Raw genomic sequence first — 12,983 nt, forward strand, 5'->3', positions numbered from 1 at the left:
AATGATTAAAAATGAACACACTAAAAGAAGCAAATTGGGGCAGGATGAAGTTTATTGAACAAGTTTGTTTGTTTGTTTGTTTGTTTGTTTTTTGAGAGAAAGCAAAGAAGGACCACCATTCACTAAGTATCGTGATAGACTTGAAACTTTGCAGAAGGTCCCAAGATCAATTTTGAGCCACGTCTTAGTAGCAAGCATTTAAAGTGGAGCATGCACAAACCTAAGGAGGGCATCAGTGAAAAGGGACTGAACCGGATGATGGGAAAGGTGAAAAGACAGAAGAAAACAATAACTGATAGACAGCTCCCAATACTAATCTGAACATCCAGGTTTAATTGATGGACAACTAAGTTCTTAAGCAGTTTGATGTTCAGAAGGAAATTTGAAGGCATTCAAAGGAAACATTCTGGCAGAAATAAACTTTACAAAGTGGATGGGGAAGGGGAGAAGGCCAAGGAGGTTCAGCGAGGCTTCTGCTGTGGTCCAGGTGAAAGGCAGGGAGTCCCCGGCAGCTGGATGTGCCTTTGCCACGCAGAGTCACAATACCTGGTGGGGGACCTCGGCCACAGTGGCTGAGAGAAGAGAGAGCTGCCAAGTGTGGCCTCCTGGGGGGCAGAGGTGTCTTGGCTGTCCCTCAATGTGGGGAGCAGGCTGTGGAAGAGAGGTGGGGACAGTGTCTCTCTCGCAGTCAGTATTCAGGCGGCTGAGCTCTGAGGATGGACTCAGGCAGGGAGCTATTCCTGCAAACATTTTCCCAGTCCGCATGTGTACCAGGGCCTGTGCTGATCAGAGACATTACACAGAGTTGTCCTGGTGCGCATTAAGCCAAGTGGATCTGACAGCTAATAATGAGGGCAAACAAATGCAATAGCAATAAATAAATAACAGGATCTATGATAGAGACATCAGACAGGGTGCTGGAGTAGGGATCCCACTCATTGCTGAGTCCTCTCAACCTATGATTTGAGTTCAGATAGTATAAGGAAAGCTGGCCTCATGCTTAGGTTAACTGGTGTCTCTTTTCTGTGGCTTCAGGTTATAAACATTCCCCCTCAAACCTCCCCTTTTCTCTGTCAAATACGGACTCCCAGGCTTCCCAGGAGTGCCCGGAACTTTGGTCCTAACTTACCTGAAAATATTGAGTGAGGTATCACTGTGATCAGGAGGCAGAACGGAACAGGTTGAAGAGGGAGGGTTAAAAAGGGGCCCTTCCCCACTTTCACAAAATTACCCTTAGAACATCAGATTCCCAAATGCCCTCCCTCATGGCTGTCTTCTCCCTTCTCCCACTGAGCCTGGAAAGGTGCTGTTTGCCCTGTGCTTGCTCTCCAGGGCAACGGGCCAGGCAGCAGGTGTGTGTGTGTTGAACAAGGCTATCTCCGGAGCAGAGTGACTGGAGATGAGCTTTGTTTAAATATTAAAGAAGTCAATCATTAATCATGCCTGGCTCAGTGCCCAGCTACCCACTGTCTCCATTCGTGAGGGCTGGCCTGGGGTGGGGAGAGCGATGGAGCAGTTTGTGAGGTTACTTGCATTTTAGGTGGTCAAACAAAGAGCCTTTTAGGGGCCTGGATTATGCAAACTGAAAGGGCATGGCAGAAGACCATTAGAGTACTGTAGGCTAGACACAGAGCACAGGACTCAGGAGCTGGGCATCAGCAATTCATAAAGGAATGCCTAGTCCTACTGAAGGGCAGTTTGTAAGCAGACTGCAGCAGGTTCTTTTTCTAGGGATTCCTTAGATCCTGTAGCCCTAGGCAAGCCCCATATCCAAGTGCCTGGAAAAGGAAAAAAGCAAGGATGTATGGAGAGTCAGTTCTCAGTATGACTTGGCGGATAGGCTGTTTCAAAGGAACACAGCCACTGACTCCCTAAAACCGCCGTGTCTGAGTCACTGTGGGCAAGTACGGTTGACCTGGAACCCAGGATACACATAGATCACACGTGGTCACAGATCTGCCACAGCTGCACCCCATGACAGTTGGCACTATGCCTGCAGACCATCTCCTCCCTGGCCTGTCTGTCTCAGCCATACCCCTGCCCTTTCCCCCCAGCCTCACCAGTCTCTATGGTGGCTACTCCCATCTATGTGACTCAGATCTCATCCATGGAGGCTTCCTGCTGTGTTGGGTGAGCATCCGAATGAGCAGGCCAATAAAGCACAGGATGAGGATGAAGCAGAGACCCAGCAGGATCCACTGCTTTCGGGCTGCCTTCCGGGGTTCCATGGCTATGCCCAGAAAGTAGGTGTAAGGCAGGGTGCTGAGTATCATTGTGTCCTTGTCCAGTGACTGTTTTTCCAAGTAGCGCAGCCTACAGCCCAGCCCCAGGATGAGGAGGAGCATGGCAATGCTCACGCTTAGCAGCACCCACTGCCCCAGGTGAGCCTGCTCAGGTTCCAGCACCATCCCCAGGAACGACACTTTGTCTGTGTTTTTCTCTGCAGAAAAAACAATAATAGAAGCATCTTACAGAGCAAGAAAGCCTGGGGAAGGGGCCCTAGGGTTCCCTGTGGCTGCCAGGAAGGAGCTGATGATCACTGGCTTCTCTCTCGGTCTCAGGCCACAGGTGTGGGGATTGCCTTGCAGCGAGGGGAAAAAAAAAGGAAGAGAAGATGTAGGTGGGTGGGATGATGTAACACCACAGAGCTCAGCTTGGGGGCTTCTGCCCACTGACCAGAGGCCAGCATGGCAGTCTTGGCTGGATGATGTACAAAGAAATCATAGAGATAAGAACTGTGTATGGACCATGGAATTGGCTGAGGTTGACCCCGGTCTGGCACATTTGGGGTTTACCGAACTCTACTGTGCTGGCCCATGTCAGGCCATAAACTGTCTAGAGTTTAGGATTGACTCAGAGCAGGATAGGGCAGGACCTCAAGCTGCATCAGAACTAGGGCCAAAATTAGTTTTGTCCAACCTTCAAAAGAACAGCTGTAGTCCGGCCAGCCGAGGATATCCCCCTGCTTCACATTCTCATTCACCAGCCAGTTCAGCAGCGGCTTGAAGTAGGACAAGAAGGACTTGGAGGATATATTGGACTGTCCAGTCATCTCCTTTAGGACCTCCTGCCAGGGCCGGCTGGAACCCAGCTTCAGGACATCCCTGGGGGAGGGGGGTCATCTGTGAGACTATGTGGGGGTGTCAGTAGGTGCCGCTGGGAGCCCTCAGTTTACATGGCTCTAACTTCTGAACTTCGCCAGCCAAGACCCCAGAGCTCAGCACCGTGGATGGGAGCATGATTTCCCTGGGTGTCACACTCAGCTCCGTCCCTGTGGTACCGTGGACAAATAACTCATCCGAGGCTCCGTTCTCATCTCCATAAGTGGAGGTAGCAGGACAAGGCTGCTAGCATTCTGGGAAGCAATAAATTCCAGCTCTTGCTGCTGATTGGCATTAGTGTTACCGTGGGCATTGTCATTCTCAACTCAAAGAGGCAACCAGCCTGAGCCTCTTTTTACCCTGATGTATTTGCGAAAGCTACAGCCCTTTGGTCCTTCTTGGCCACACAGGGAAGGACTGAGAGAATCCAAGCGACCATGGGAGGTTCTCTGTGTAACACCTGCAGCGCTGCACAAATATCAGCTGCCTTGACGCACACCCAGGACTTGGTGGCAGATGGCAGGCTCGCTGCATTCACCACAGGATGGTGCAGAGGGTGCCAAAGCTCCAGGCTCTTTACCCTGACCTTGCCAAACAGCGGCACTGGGCAGAAGCTGACATCTCTCAACCTGTTGTTCCAGGGTCTAATCAGGAAAGAGATAGGACTTGGAAGCTTAGAGGTCACTGTATGGGGTACCCAGGTTCAAAACCCAGCAATGCTACTTAGAGACCGTATAACCCTAGGCGTTTAACCTCTCTCAGCCTTGGTTTCCTCATCAGTAACATGAATATCTGCCTTTCATTGTAGACAGTACCAAGTCACACAATGATGAAGGGATTTGTCATTTGCCAGATTTGCACATGCTGCTGGAGCCAGACGTGGGAACTGAAGACCAGGGGGTATCTAGCAGAAACTATGGAATACATTTGCCTAACATGTGTGATTTGCATGGGTTTGATTCCCCCACCTTTCAAAAAAGGAAACAAAGGAAGAAAGGAAAGAGAAAAGAAATCACTGAGGGAAATCTTTTTGGTTTTTCCAGACAGAGTTTCTCTGTTGCTTTTGGAGCCTGTCCTGGAACTAGTTCTTGTAGACCAGGCTGGCCTTCGACTCATAGAGATCCGCCTGCCCCTGACTCCCGAGTGCTGGGATTAAAGACGTGCACCACCACCTCCTGGCTCTGTTAAGATTTAGTATTAGAGAATAAAGCACAGAGCTGTAAAGAATAAAATAAGAGGAAAAATAAATCATGACTCCCAGCTGATTCAAGTTTTTCAGATGTTAGATTCTGGGTATAGGAAAAACCTAGGGTGGGCGAAGGTCTTACTAGCTGGCTTTGAATTCATTATCCTCCTGCCACAGCCTCCTGGATTCTTGCACTACCATACACAACTGAAAGAATAGTGTTGACCACTGAGAATCTGCTTGTGTAAAAACAGCCCCGTGGGCTGTGGGATGTGTGACCAGAGCCCAACTACAAGCCGCCAATAAAGGGCTGTAGGGCTGGTTGTTGGGCACTGCCTCACTCTCCAAAATGACAATACAGTCCACAGACGATACCAGGACCATCATGACTGGGGGACTTTAAGAAACCATACAACCAAGGTCCACTTTCACTCTCTGTTCGCATCAGAACCAGCCCAGCACGTACATGGAGGATGGGTCCAGAAGGCAGAAGCACGTGGACACTATGTTAGGCAGAAGACTTAGAAAGAATCTCCCTTTTTTCCTGCTCTACTCCCTTCCCTGTGAATCGGGGGAAACCTGAATAAACCTTCCAAATTCAGTTGCTTCGTGTTCTATTAACTCCCAATCACCTTTCCCCACACCAGAGCCCATAAATATCGCAACGTACTGGGGCTTGGGTCTCTGGCTCCTCACACTTGACCATTTGGTGAAGAAACTTTCTCTCTCTCTCTTTCTTTCTTTCTTTCCTTCCTTCCTTCCTTCCTTCCTTCCTTCCTTCTTTCCTTCTTTCTTTCTTTCTTTCTTTCTTTCTTTCTTTCTTTCTTTCTTTCTTTCTCTCTTTCTTTTTAAACAAAATGAGCCCTTTTTTAGCCATTAGGCTATTAAGTGGCTGTCAAGGCAGGCCTGACAACTCCAACTTCTTGCCCCCTTCACTTCCAAAGTCCCTCCCTCCCCTCTCCTCTCTTTTCCTGCACACCACTGTGACATGAAGAAAACACATCTTTTTCTTCCATGTCTGCATTTGGTTTCTGGCTGGACTTCCTGACCCTGGACATATTCACTAAAGTCTTCTCTCTACTTCCGGCTCCTTTTGGTATTAGAGGATTTATTTATGATGTGGTTTACTGCCCCCTGCTGGACACAGGGTGGCTGATTAACACTGTTGTGAGACAGTGGGAACTGAGCGGAAACCAGGGGGGTATGATGCTCACCCCAGCATCTTCCCGGCCACCTTGGAGTTGTAGATGTCACAACGGTGCAGAGGGCCCGCGTGGCCTGAGGCCCTGCACAGTGCTTCATGAAACTGGAACTGGAGCACTAGGCTGAGGAAGTAGCTGGGAGGAGAAGGAGAAGGCCACTGCAGAGGGGAGGGCGGGCGTAGGAAACCCAAACCTGCTGGCCTTGCAGTGGCTACAGTAGCCCATCTTTGCACTTTGTGGAACTTCTCCACCCAGTCCCCGTGTCTCCCAGATCCCAGCCAGCTCTCCCAACGGGGCCCAGACCTTTACCGGACGTAGGGCACGTTGGCAGGAATGTGGAACTTGGCCCCGGGGTCGAAATCTTCTTCTGATCGAGGAACAGGTGGGCACAGGCCCTGGTACTTCAACCTGGTGGGAGAGAGATAGGGGCTTGGCCCTGGATTCTGAAAGGTTCTCGGAGCCTTTTCTTGTTTGAAGCATGTGTGTGTGCTCAGCCAATCTGGGCCTGCCTTGCAGAGGCTGCTCTGTGCATTTTCCTCGACTAGACAAGTGAGAACACACCAAGGCTCAGAAATGGCAGGAACGGTGGTTAACAGTGACTGAGCATGTCAGCTGCTCTTCAAGTGGACTCCCTGTCTCCCTGTCTCTGAGGAGATGCCAGCAAGGGACTGAGGTCAGGTGCTTGCTTGCGTCTGTCCTAATGATGGAATTAGACAATAGACCAGGAAACAGGTCATTTTATCTAAACAATGCTAAGAAGAAAACAGAAAGCCAAGCATAGTGACGCACGCCTTTACTCCCAGCACTTAGGAAGCGGAGGTAGGCAGATTTCTGCTTCAAGGCTGGCGTGGTCTACAGAACAAGTTCCAGGACAGCCTGGCTACACAGAGAAACCCTGTCTTGAAAAACAACAACAAAAAACAAAAACAAAGACAACAACAAACCCCCAGAAGTGTCCCTGCGCTGTTGTAGTATCGACTGTTCCCATTTTACAGAACAGTCAGTCAAAGTTTTAAGGCCTGGGAGCTGGTAGCAAGACCCAGGGACAGTTGCTGGCACACTTCAGACACCTGGAGCTCTGGTATGGGCCCTCTGAGCACCACGTGACTGAGGGAATCTGAGTTTTGTCGTGAAATGGATGGGATGCCCAGCTTTGGGAGGAATGCCAATGGAAAGGTTCATTGCTGTATTGTTGGCCCATTGGTACCTCCGACCAGACCCTGAAGTCATCAAAGCAGTGGGGCTTCTTTCCTGAGGGTGCTTTTAACAACCCAAGGAACGGCGGCCCTTGGTCTGCCCCTGGGTTCCATTGGCTGGTTGACGGTGGACATGGGTGACAGAGGAGGGAAAGGGGCCCCCTTTGGGTGTCCTGATGCCTGGTGTGACCACACTTGGAGGACACAGGCCAAGACACTGCTGAGCACACGGTCCGGGAGATTGGGAGTAGCAGGACTAATGGAAGAACAGTTGCTCTGTCACATGTCAGAATGTGGTGTGACCTGGGCTGGTTATATGACCTCTGAGTGTTGGCTGCTGAAAGCTCATTGAGCCAGAGCACCCGATAGGGCAGTTGCAAAGATCTAAATGACCACAAGGGCCTGGTGTAGAGCTGTATATAGGCCACCCATGTGACCAGAAATCTTGGACTTGGTAATCTGACACCTTACGGACCTGGAGAAGCCTTGGTTATGAGTATTTTCTGTCCAATCTGCTTAACAGTCACTGAATTTTTCTGTAGTCTGGGGGTGCTAAGGTTCCAGCATGCATGTGTGTTGGGGTGATGGCCTGCCTCTCTCCCATGGGAACTCTTTCCAGCAAGCAAAGTGCTCAGGCCTGTCCCGTTCCTTCACCTGGCCTGTGGAGGGAGCAGGCCACAGGGGTCCGCTTGTTGATCACTGTCATTTTCTGGGCCTTTTCTTTTTCTTTTTTTGCATTTGTCTTTTGAAGACAGAATCTTACAGAGGTCCAGGCTGACCTTGTAAATGGAGAGTTTTCTCCATCTCACACGGTTTCTCTCAGCCCACCAGTCCCCATGCTGATAAGACAACCACTCAGAGACACATATTCATAACATACAGAAGGACATCCTACATCAGACCTCCAACTGGCTAGGTAGCCAACAAGATGCTGGATCTTGCATGTCTGCAAGACCCTGTCCTCTCCTCCTTCCTCTTGATCCTCCTGCCTCCACCTCCCAGGTAGCTAGGATTACAGAGTTACCACTCTGTTCTCAGAGAGGCCTAGTTGATTTCATGGTGTGAGATTCCTGGCCACTCACAGAGCAGGTAGAGCCACTGCCAGGGTCCCCAGTTCACAGATGAGACAGAAGCCTGCTCACTACTGACACCAGTGTCAGAACGAGGCCTCGCGGCCACCATACTGGCTCTATGCATCCAGTCTGTATGTTTTTGCCTGGTAACTGCTAACAGCACACACGGCCTGGCTTCCCCAGGTTCCCAGGCCATCAGAACTGCACTTATGCCAAGCATCCGCCGTCCCCACCTGAGGTTCCACCACTCCTGGTTGTAGATGGTCTTCGGAATAGTGCCATCAAAGACCTTCCAACGAAATACATCTACCATGTAGCTGAAGGGGATGAAGGCAATCTTCTCCAGGGCAATGCCTAACAGGAAGTTGACCTCCTCCTCTGTGGACAGGGTCAGGGCAATCAGGAGGCAGCTTCTTGGTCCTCCCTTTCTTCAGCCTTGTCCTGAGGGCTTTAGTCCCCGCTCAGCCCTAGCTGAAGCCCCAGGCTCAGGCTACCCTCCCGTTATCCCTTTGGTCCCCTTCACCTGAATCCTGGTGCTCTTGGCTGAGCAGACCTCTGCTGAGCAGGTGCTTGTGGGAAGAGGCTGAGAGGGTGATCACTGACCCCACAGCCTCTTCAAAGGCTGGACTGGCACCTTCTTGGTAGATTACAGAGAGGTTCTGGAACTGCAAGAAGTACTGGATATGGCCCATCTGGTGGAAGATGGAGAGCAGGTCTTCTATGGTCACCTCGGTGCACTTCTTTATCCTAGGGTTAAAGGGTAGGGGTCAAGGAGCATGGGGATGCCCTGGGGACATGTAAAGCTTCTTCATTCAAGCTTCTTTAAGGCATTGAGGCCATCAAGCAGGAGACCAGAGGGCCTTGGCTACCATGTTTTCCCACTCTAGACCCTATAGCCACCCAGTGACCATGTCCGCTATTCCCTGAACCCACCTTCTCTTGCATACTCCTGAGTCTCACCCCCTTTTCCCAGCCCTGCTCTCCCCTGCCCACTCCTCGCTACATGGCCAGTGGAGAAACAGAAAAGGGGTGAGCGTAGGATGATGGCTGAAGACCATGCTGACTGTAGACACCTGACGTCATTGCCTTTGTAGAAGTTCCAGGATGAGGCGTGGCACTCCACCTCCCGCCCGTCAGTTGGCCTCTCCAGCATTGATTTTACCCAGAAAGAAGGTGGTGCTGGCAGCAGTCCCAGGGAGGTAATGAAGATGTTAGCCTCTTGAAACATTTTTTCAGGCTTCCAGTGCTGTGGGCAAAAGAGGTACCATGGTTCTGTCTGCCCATTTGCCTAAGGGGACTGTGGGACAGGGACATCCAAAGGCTCAGCACTGACCTGGTTCTTCATGATCTTTGTGACGTCCTCAGGTGGCTTTTTTGGGTAGGGCAGGACTATGTCTAAGATGTTTTCCCAGGACTGGGCCCACATGTTCCCTGGAAAGGAGAGGAAGGGGCTAAGAGGGGGAGGCAAGAGTGGCCTTCCTTCCCATCTGCGTCCACCACCAGCCTGGCCCTTACCAAGGAGATGGGCAGGGATGGGGCCTCGCAGGTCGATGACCTCAGGCCCGTAGTAGCGGAACAGTGAGCGGCGCACGTAGGCATGCAGGTTCAGGTAGAGTGGCTGCAGCTCATCAAAGAGCTGCTTCAGGTCTTCCTCCAGGGTGTTGGACTCATACTTGGCTCTCCACAAAGCCCCCATGTCTTTGTACCCTAAGATAGAAGAGACTCACTGGTGCTCACCCTCACACCGTGCATCCAGTGAGCTGGCAAAGAGACCTGGACGTGCCCTAAGGAAGCATCTCTACGCCCTGCTCCTGGAGGGGGTCGATCTTAGGCGTGAACACGACCTCCCCAGGTATCACCCACCCTAGACTAGCTCAGAGGTAGAAACTATCTAGTGACTGCCACAGTGGGAGCTCCTGGTCATGCCTTGTAAGGCCCTCTCCTTTCCTAGGGCCATGTCCTGAACCCTAAATCACACAAAGCCCTGTGGTCATGTGGGTTCTTTCGAATGCCCTAAAACCCTGATTTTCTCCCACTGTGACCCAGGGTCTCTGTGTGGATACTTTCTTCCTGCTTATCTGTCCTGTACTCATCTTTTCAACATGAGCAAATGTCAGAGACACCTGAGCATATATTTGAAGCTCTCCTCTTCCCCTGTCCCGAGCATCCCCTTCCTCCATGGCTTCATACTAAGCATCATTAGAGACGCGTGTTTTTTAGAGGAGTCTCACCTCCCAGCCGAGGAAGTCCGCAAGGCAGGCATCTGTCCTTTCACTTAGAGAGTTGTAGGGTCTCCCCAGCACCCAGCCCACAGAGCAGGGTCTATCTTTATTTGCGGGACCAGTTACAGGGCTCACGTCCCCTCTGTCTCCCCCACCCACAACCACTCTGCTGTGGCCTGCACCCCCTGCAGCATAGGCTTCTTTCTTTTCCTGGCCATTGACCCGACACATTGTGCCCAGCCTGCTCACCATTATATTGTGCAGCCTTGTTGCTAAGACGTACATAGTGCTCAAACACAGGACGGATCTGGCGACCCACGGCATCCCGCCAGCGCTGCCAGGCCCACAGGAGTTCCTTATGGTCCCTGGAGGTGGCCATGATTTCTTCAAGTTCTATACCCAGAATAGGAGCCACATGGGATGCCATGCCCACTTACCTCTACTCTCACCCGCCTTAGGTGCTTCCCCTTCGGGAAGGGAACACAGTTGAGGTCAGGGGTGGGGCTTGGTTGCTCACCAGGCTCCAGAGGCAAGCAGGGACCCTCATCCAGACACACCTCAGCTGTACTATATGTTGTCTCCATGTAGGTCAGAAGTCTGTTGTACTGGAGGGGGCAGGTGTCACCCAGGGCAGGCCCATGCCCTTGGGCCCACTCCCAACACTAGCCCCACCAGCCAGGAGAGACAGACCTGGCTAAAGTACCCCTCCTCCTCCAAAAGCAGTTCTGGTTCCACCCCACCAGCATCCCCTCCTGTCCCAGAGACACTTGGTTCCCAGTCAGATCTAACCCACCCTCCCCTGGGCTGCCGGAGTGTGTGCCTTGGAGGCCTGGGGATCTGGCTATCACCTCCCGGAGATCCTCCGTGGGCAAGGCCGACTTGTCTATGTTCTGCAGCTTACTCAGCATGCGCTTCACTTCCGGGCTCTGGAAATGGTCTGTCTTAAACAAGCGGGCTCGGCTACCAAAGTACATCATGAACTGAGACCTCTCCACCTCCTTCTGAAACTGCAAACAAGGTGATCATATTGGTTGTGGCAGATGGGGGATGACGTACGGGTCCCACGCTGAATTCTGAGGCCACACCCTCAAAGCCCACTTTGAGGGCCCAAAATCATTGAAGATTTGCTAAAAGTGAGAGGATGCTAAAGTCCTTAAAAGGAAAGAGGTAAAACTTGCAAGGGCAAATAATCCAGAAATTATTATGTAAAGAAAATTCAAGGCCCCTGAAAGGCCTGGAGCTTGCGATCCATTTTGACGTGTGTTTTGGAGTGTCCCTCTTTCCACATATTATGGACACAGGGCAGGAACTATGACCCCCAACCCCCAGGATCCCTAAGAAGATCAAGGGGAGGGAGGACCTGGAGGGTAAATGGTACTACACCATGTTCTTTCGATTTCGCTTGGTGATGTTGGTGACATAGTTCCAAGTGGCCTCCATGAACTCGTTAAACACAATTCGGGATGTTTGCTCATAAAACTGCAGGAATATCTTTGCTTGCGTTTCATTGTAGAACTCGTCTGCAGGGAAGGGGGTCATGTGGGCCTGGGGACGGGCCTGCCCCTTCCCAGTCCTCTGATCTGGTCCTTCCTTCAGGTCCCAGCCGTACCTAAGCTTGGCTGTCCCGCAGTCCTGAGCCATGGCAAGAGCTGCCCGTAACAGAGGAGCACAAGAAGGGAAGGCCCAGGGCAAGTCCCTCTTCTTCCCATGACCAAGAGAACAGCAGCAGAGCTGGGAGAAGCAGTGGCCAATCACGAGTCAGCTCCATATTTGTGACATCAGGGGCCAAAGGGTCTACCATGGAATGTTAGAACTAGAAAGATTGCCTACCCGGCCTCTCGTGCAACTGCCCTCATTATGCAGGTGAGGGACCTTTGAAGGTCCAGCAGAATCAAGTCATGTGACCTGGCGAACACAGCTAGCTAGTGGCAGAGCTAAGAGGAGAATCTGACTTTTCAAGTCAGAACGTGTTTTATTTTGTCACTTTTCCCTGGGGTTGGAGGAAACCTTGGGCTTTGGCTAGGGACTGTTGAGACATCCCCCTTCACAGGCTGGGGTCACTTTAGTAAGTGGGATGTTGGATGCTTAGATGGATGGATGGATGCATAGATGGATGGATGATGGATGGATGGGTGGATACATGGGCAGAAGTTACATTTTTGGGTCTTTAGACTCATAAGATGAGGTCTTAAGCCTCATCTTCCCAGATTCTTCTAACTTCTCTCAGGCCCATATTTTTGGCCTTTTTCTCTCAGGAGACTCACGTTTGGCTCCAGGGCTCCCTTGCTCTTTCCCTCAGACCTGGTTCTGTAGGAGCTGTCAGGGCTCTGTGCGGTGTGAAGTGTGGTTGCTGCCCTCCACTTAGGTTCCATGTCTGTGAGTACCTGAGACTAGTTTCAAAGTCAACCGAGAGACCCTGTTCTCTGCTAGCTCTTGGTATTTGGAAGCACGGTCCAACCTGTTGTATTTTGGGATTCTTTCTCGGATTCATCTTCCTGTACCTGCAGACTCTTTCTACCCCGTGCTTCCTCTATCCTCAGCCTAGGACCACCCACCCCTTTTACATGTGCTGACACCATGACCATTGAAACTGACCAGTAACCCCCACACCAAATATTTGTTATTGTTGTCAAGACATTTACAATCTAAGAAAAGAGGGCTGGACTGATTAATCATACAGGGAAGCCCTTCTTGCTTCAAGTATAGGCGTGTTGATAAAGCAGGATGAAGCATGGCAAGAGCCCTGCTGGAAAGAGCATGAGGTTTTGTATCGTTGAGATGGAGTCTTGCTCGGTAGCCTAAGGCTGGTCTTGAACTAAAATGTTTCTGCCTTTACCTGGGGAATTCTGGAATCAAAGGCATGTATCCCCATGTCCAGCAAAAGCAAAATGCATAGCTGAGCTAGAAAACGAGAAAAGGGGCTCTCCAGATAGTAGATAAAGAAGACAGTGGAGAAGTAAGCAGGGGCTGAAGACCTGTGGCCATGTGGGAAGTCACAGTGCC

The 12,983-nt window shown here is 51.1% G+C and overlaps 1 protein-coding gene across 5 annotated transcripts; it reads right to left on the bottom strand.

Moving 5' to 3' along the window:
- Positions 1-313: 313 nt before the first annotated feature.
- On the bottom strand, positions 314-11,740 carry LOC125407992 (angiotensin-converting enzyme-like protein Ace3). 5 transcript variants are annotated; one of them, XM_048445970.3, is made up of 15 exons: positions 11,590-11,740; positions 11,364-11,500; positions 10,829-10,987; positions 10,498-10,585; positions 10,230-10,373; positions 9,274-9,465; positions 9,092-9,189; positions 8,832-9,004; positions 8,282-8,505; positions 7,992-8,136; positions 5,799-5,897; positions 5,502-5,624; positions 2,920-3,104; positions 2,061-2,440; positions 314-651 (listed from the first exon to the last, which is right to left on the bottom strand). In XM_048445970.3, the coding sequence occupies exons 1-14, from the start codon at positions 11,687-11,689 to the stop codon at positions 2,076-2,078; spliced, it is 2,232 nt and encodes a 743-aa protein (XP_048301927.1). In that variant the 5' UTR covers positions 11,690-11,740; the 3' UTR covers positions 314-651; positions 2,061-2,075. The 5 variants fall into 5 exon arrangements, with proteins under 5 accessions (XP_048301927.1, XP_048301928.1, XP_048301926.1 ...); XM_048445971.3 differs by having other exon boundaries at positions 314-777; XM_048445969.3 differs by having other exon boundaries at positions 314-782.
- Between the last annotated feature and the right edge of the window lie 1,243 nt (positions 11,741-12,983).

Source organism: Myodes glareolus, chromosome 9, assembly GCF_982192425.1.
Source record: "Myodes glareolus chromosome 9, mMyoGla1.1, whole genome shotgun sequence".
Classification (NCBI taxonomy): domain Eukaryota; kingdom Metazoa; phylum Chordata; class Mammalia; order Rodentia; family Cricetidae; genus Myodes; species Myodes glareolus.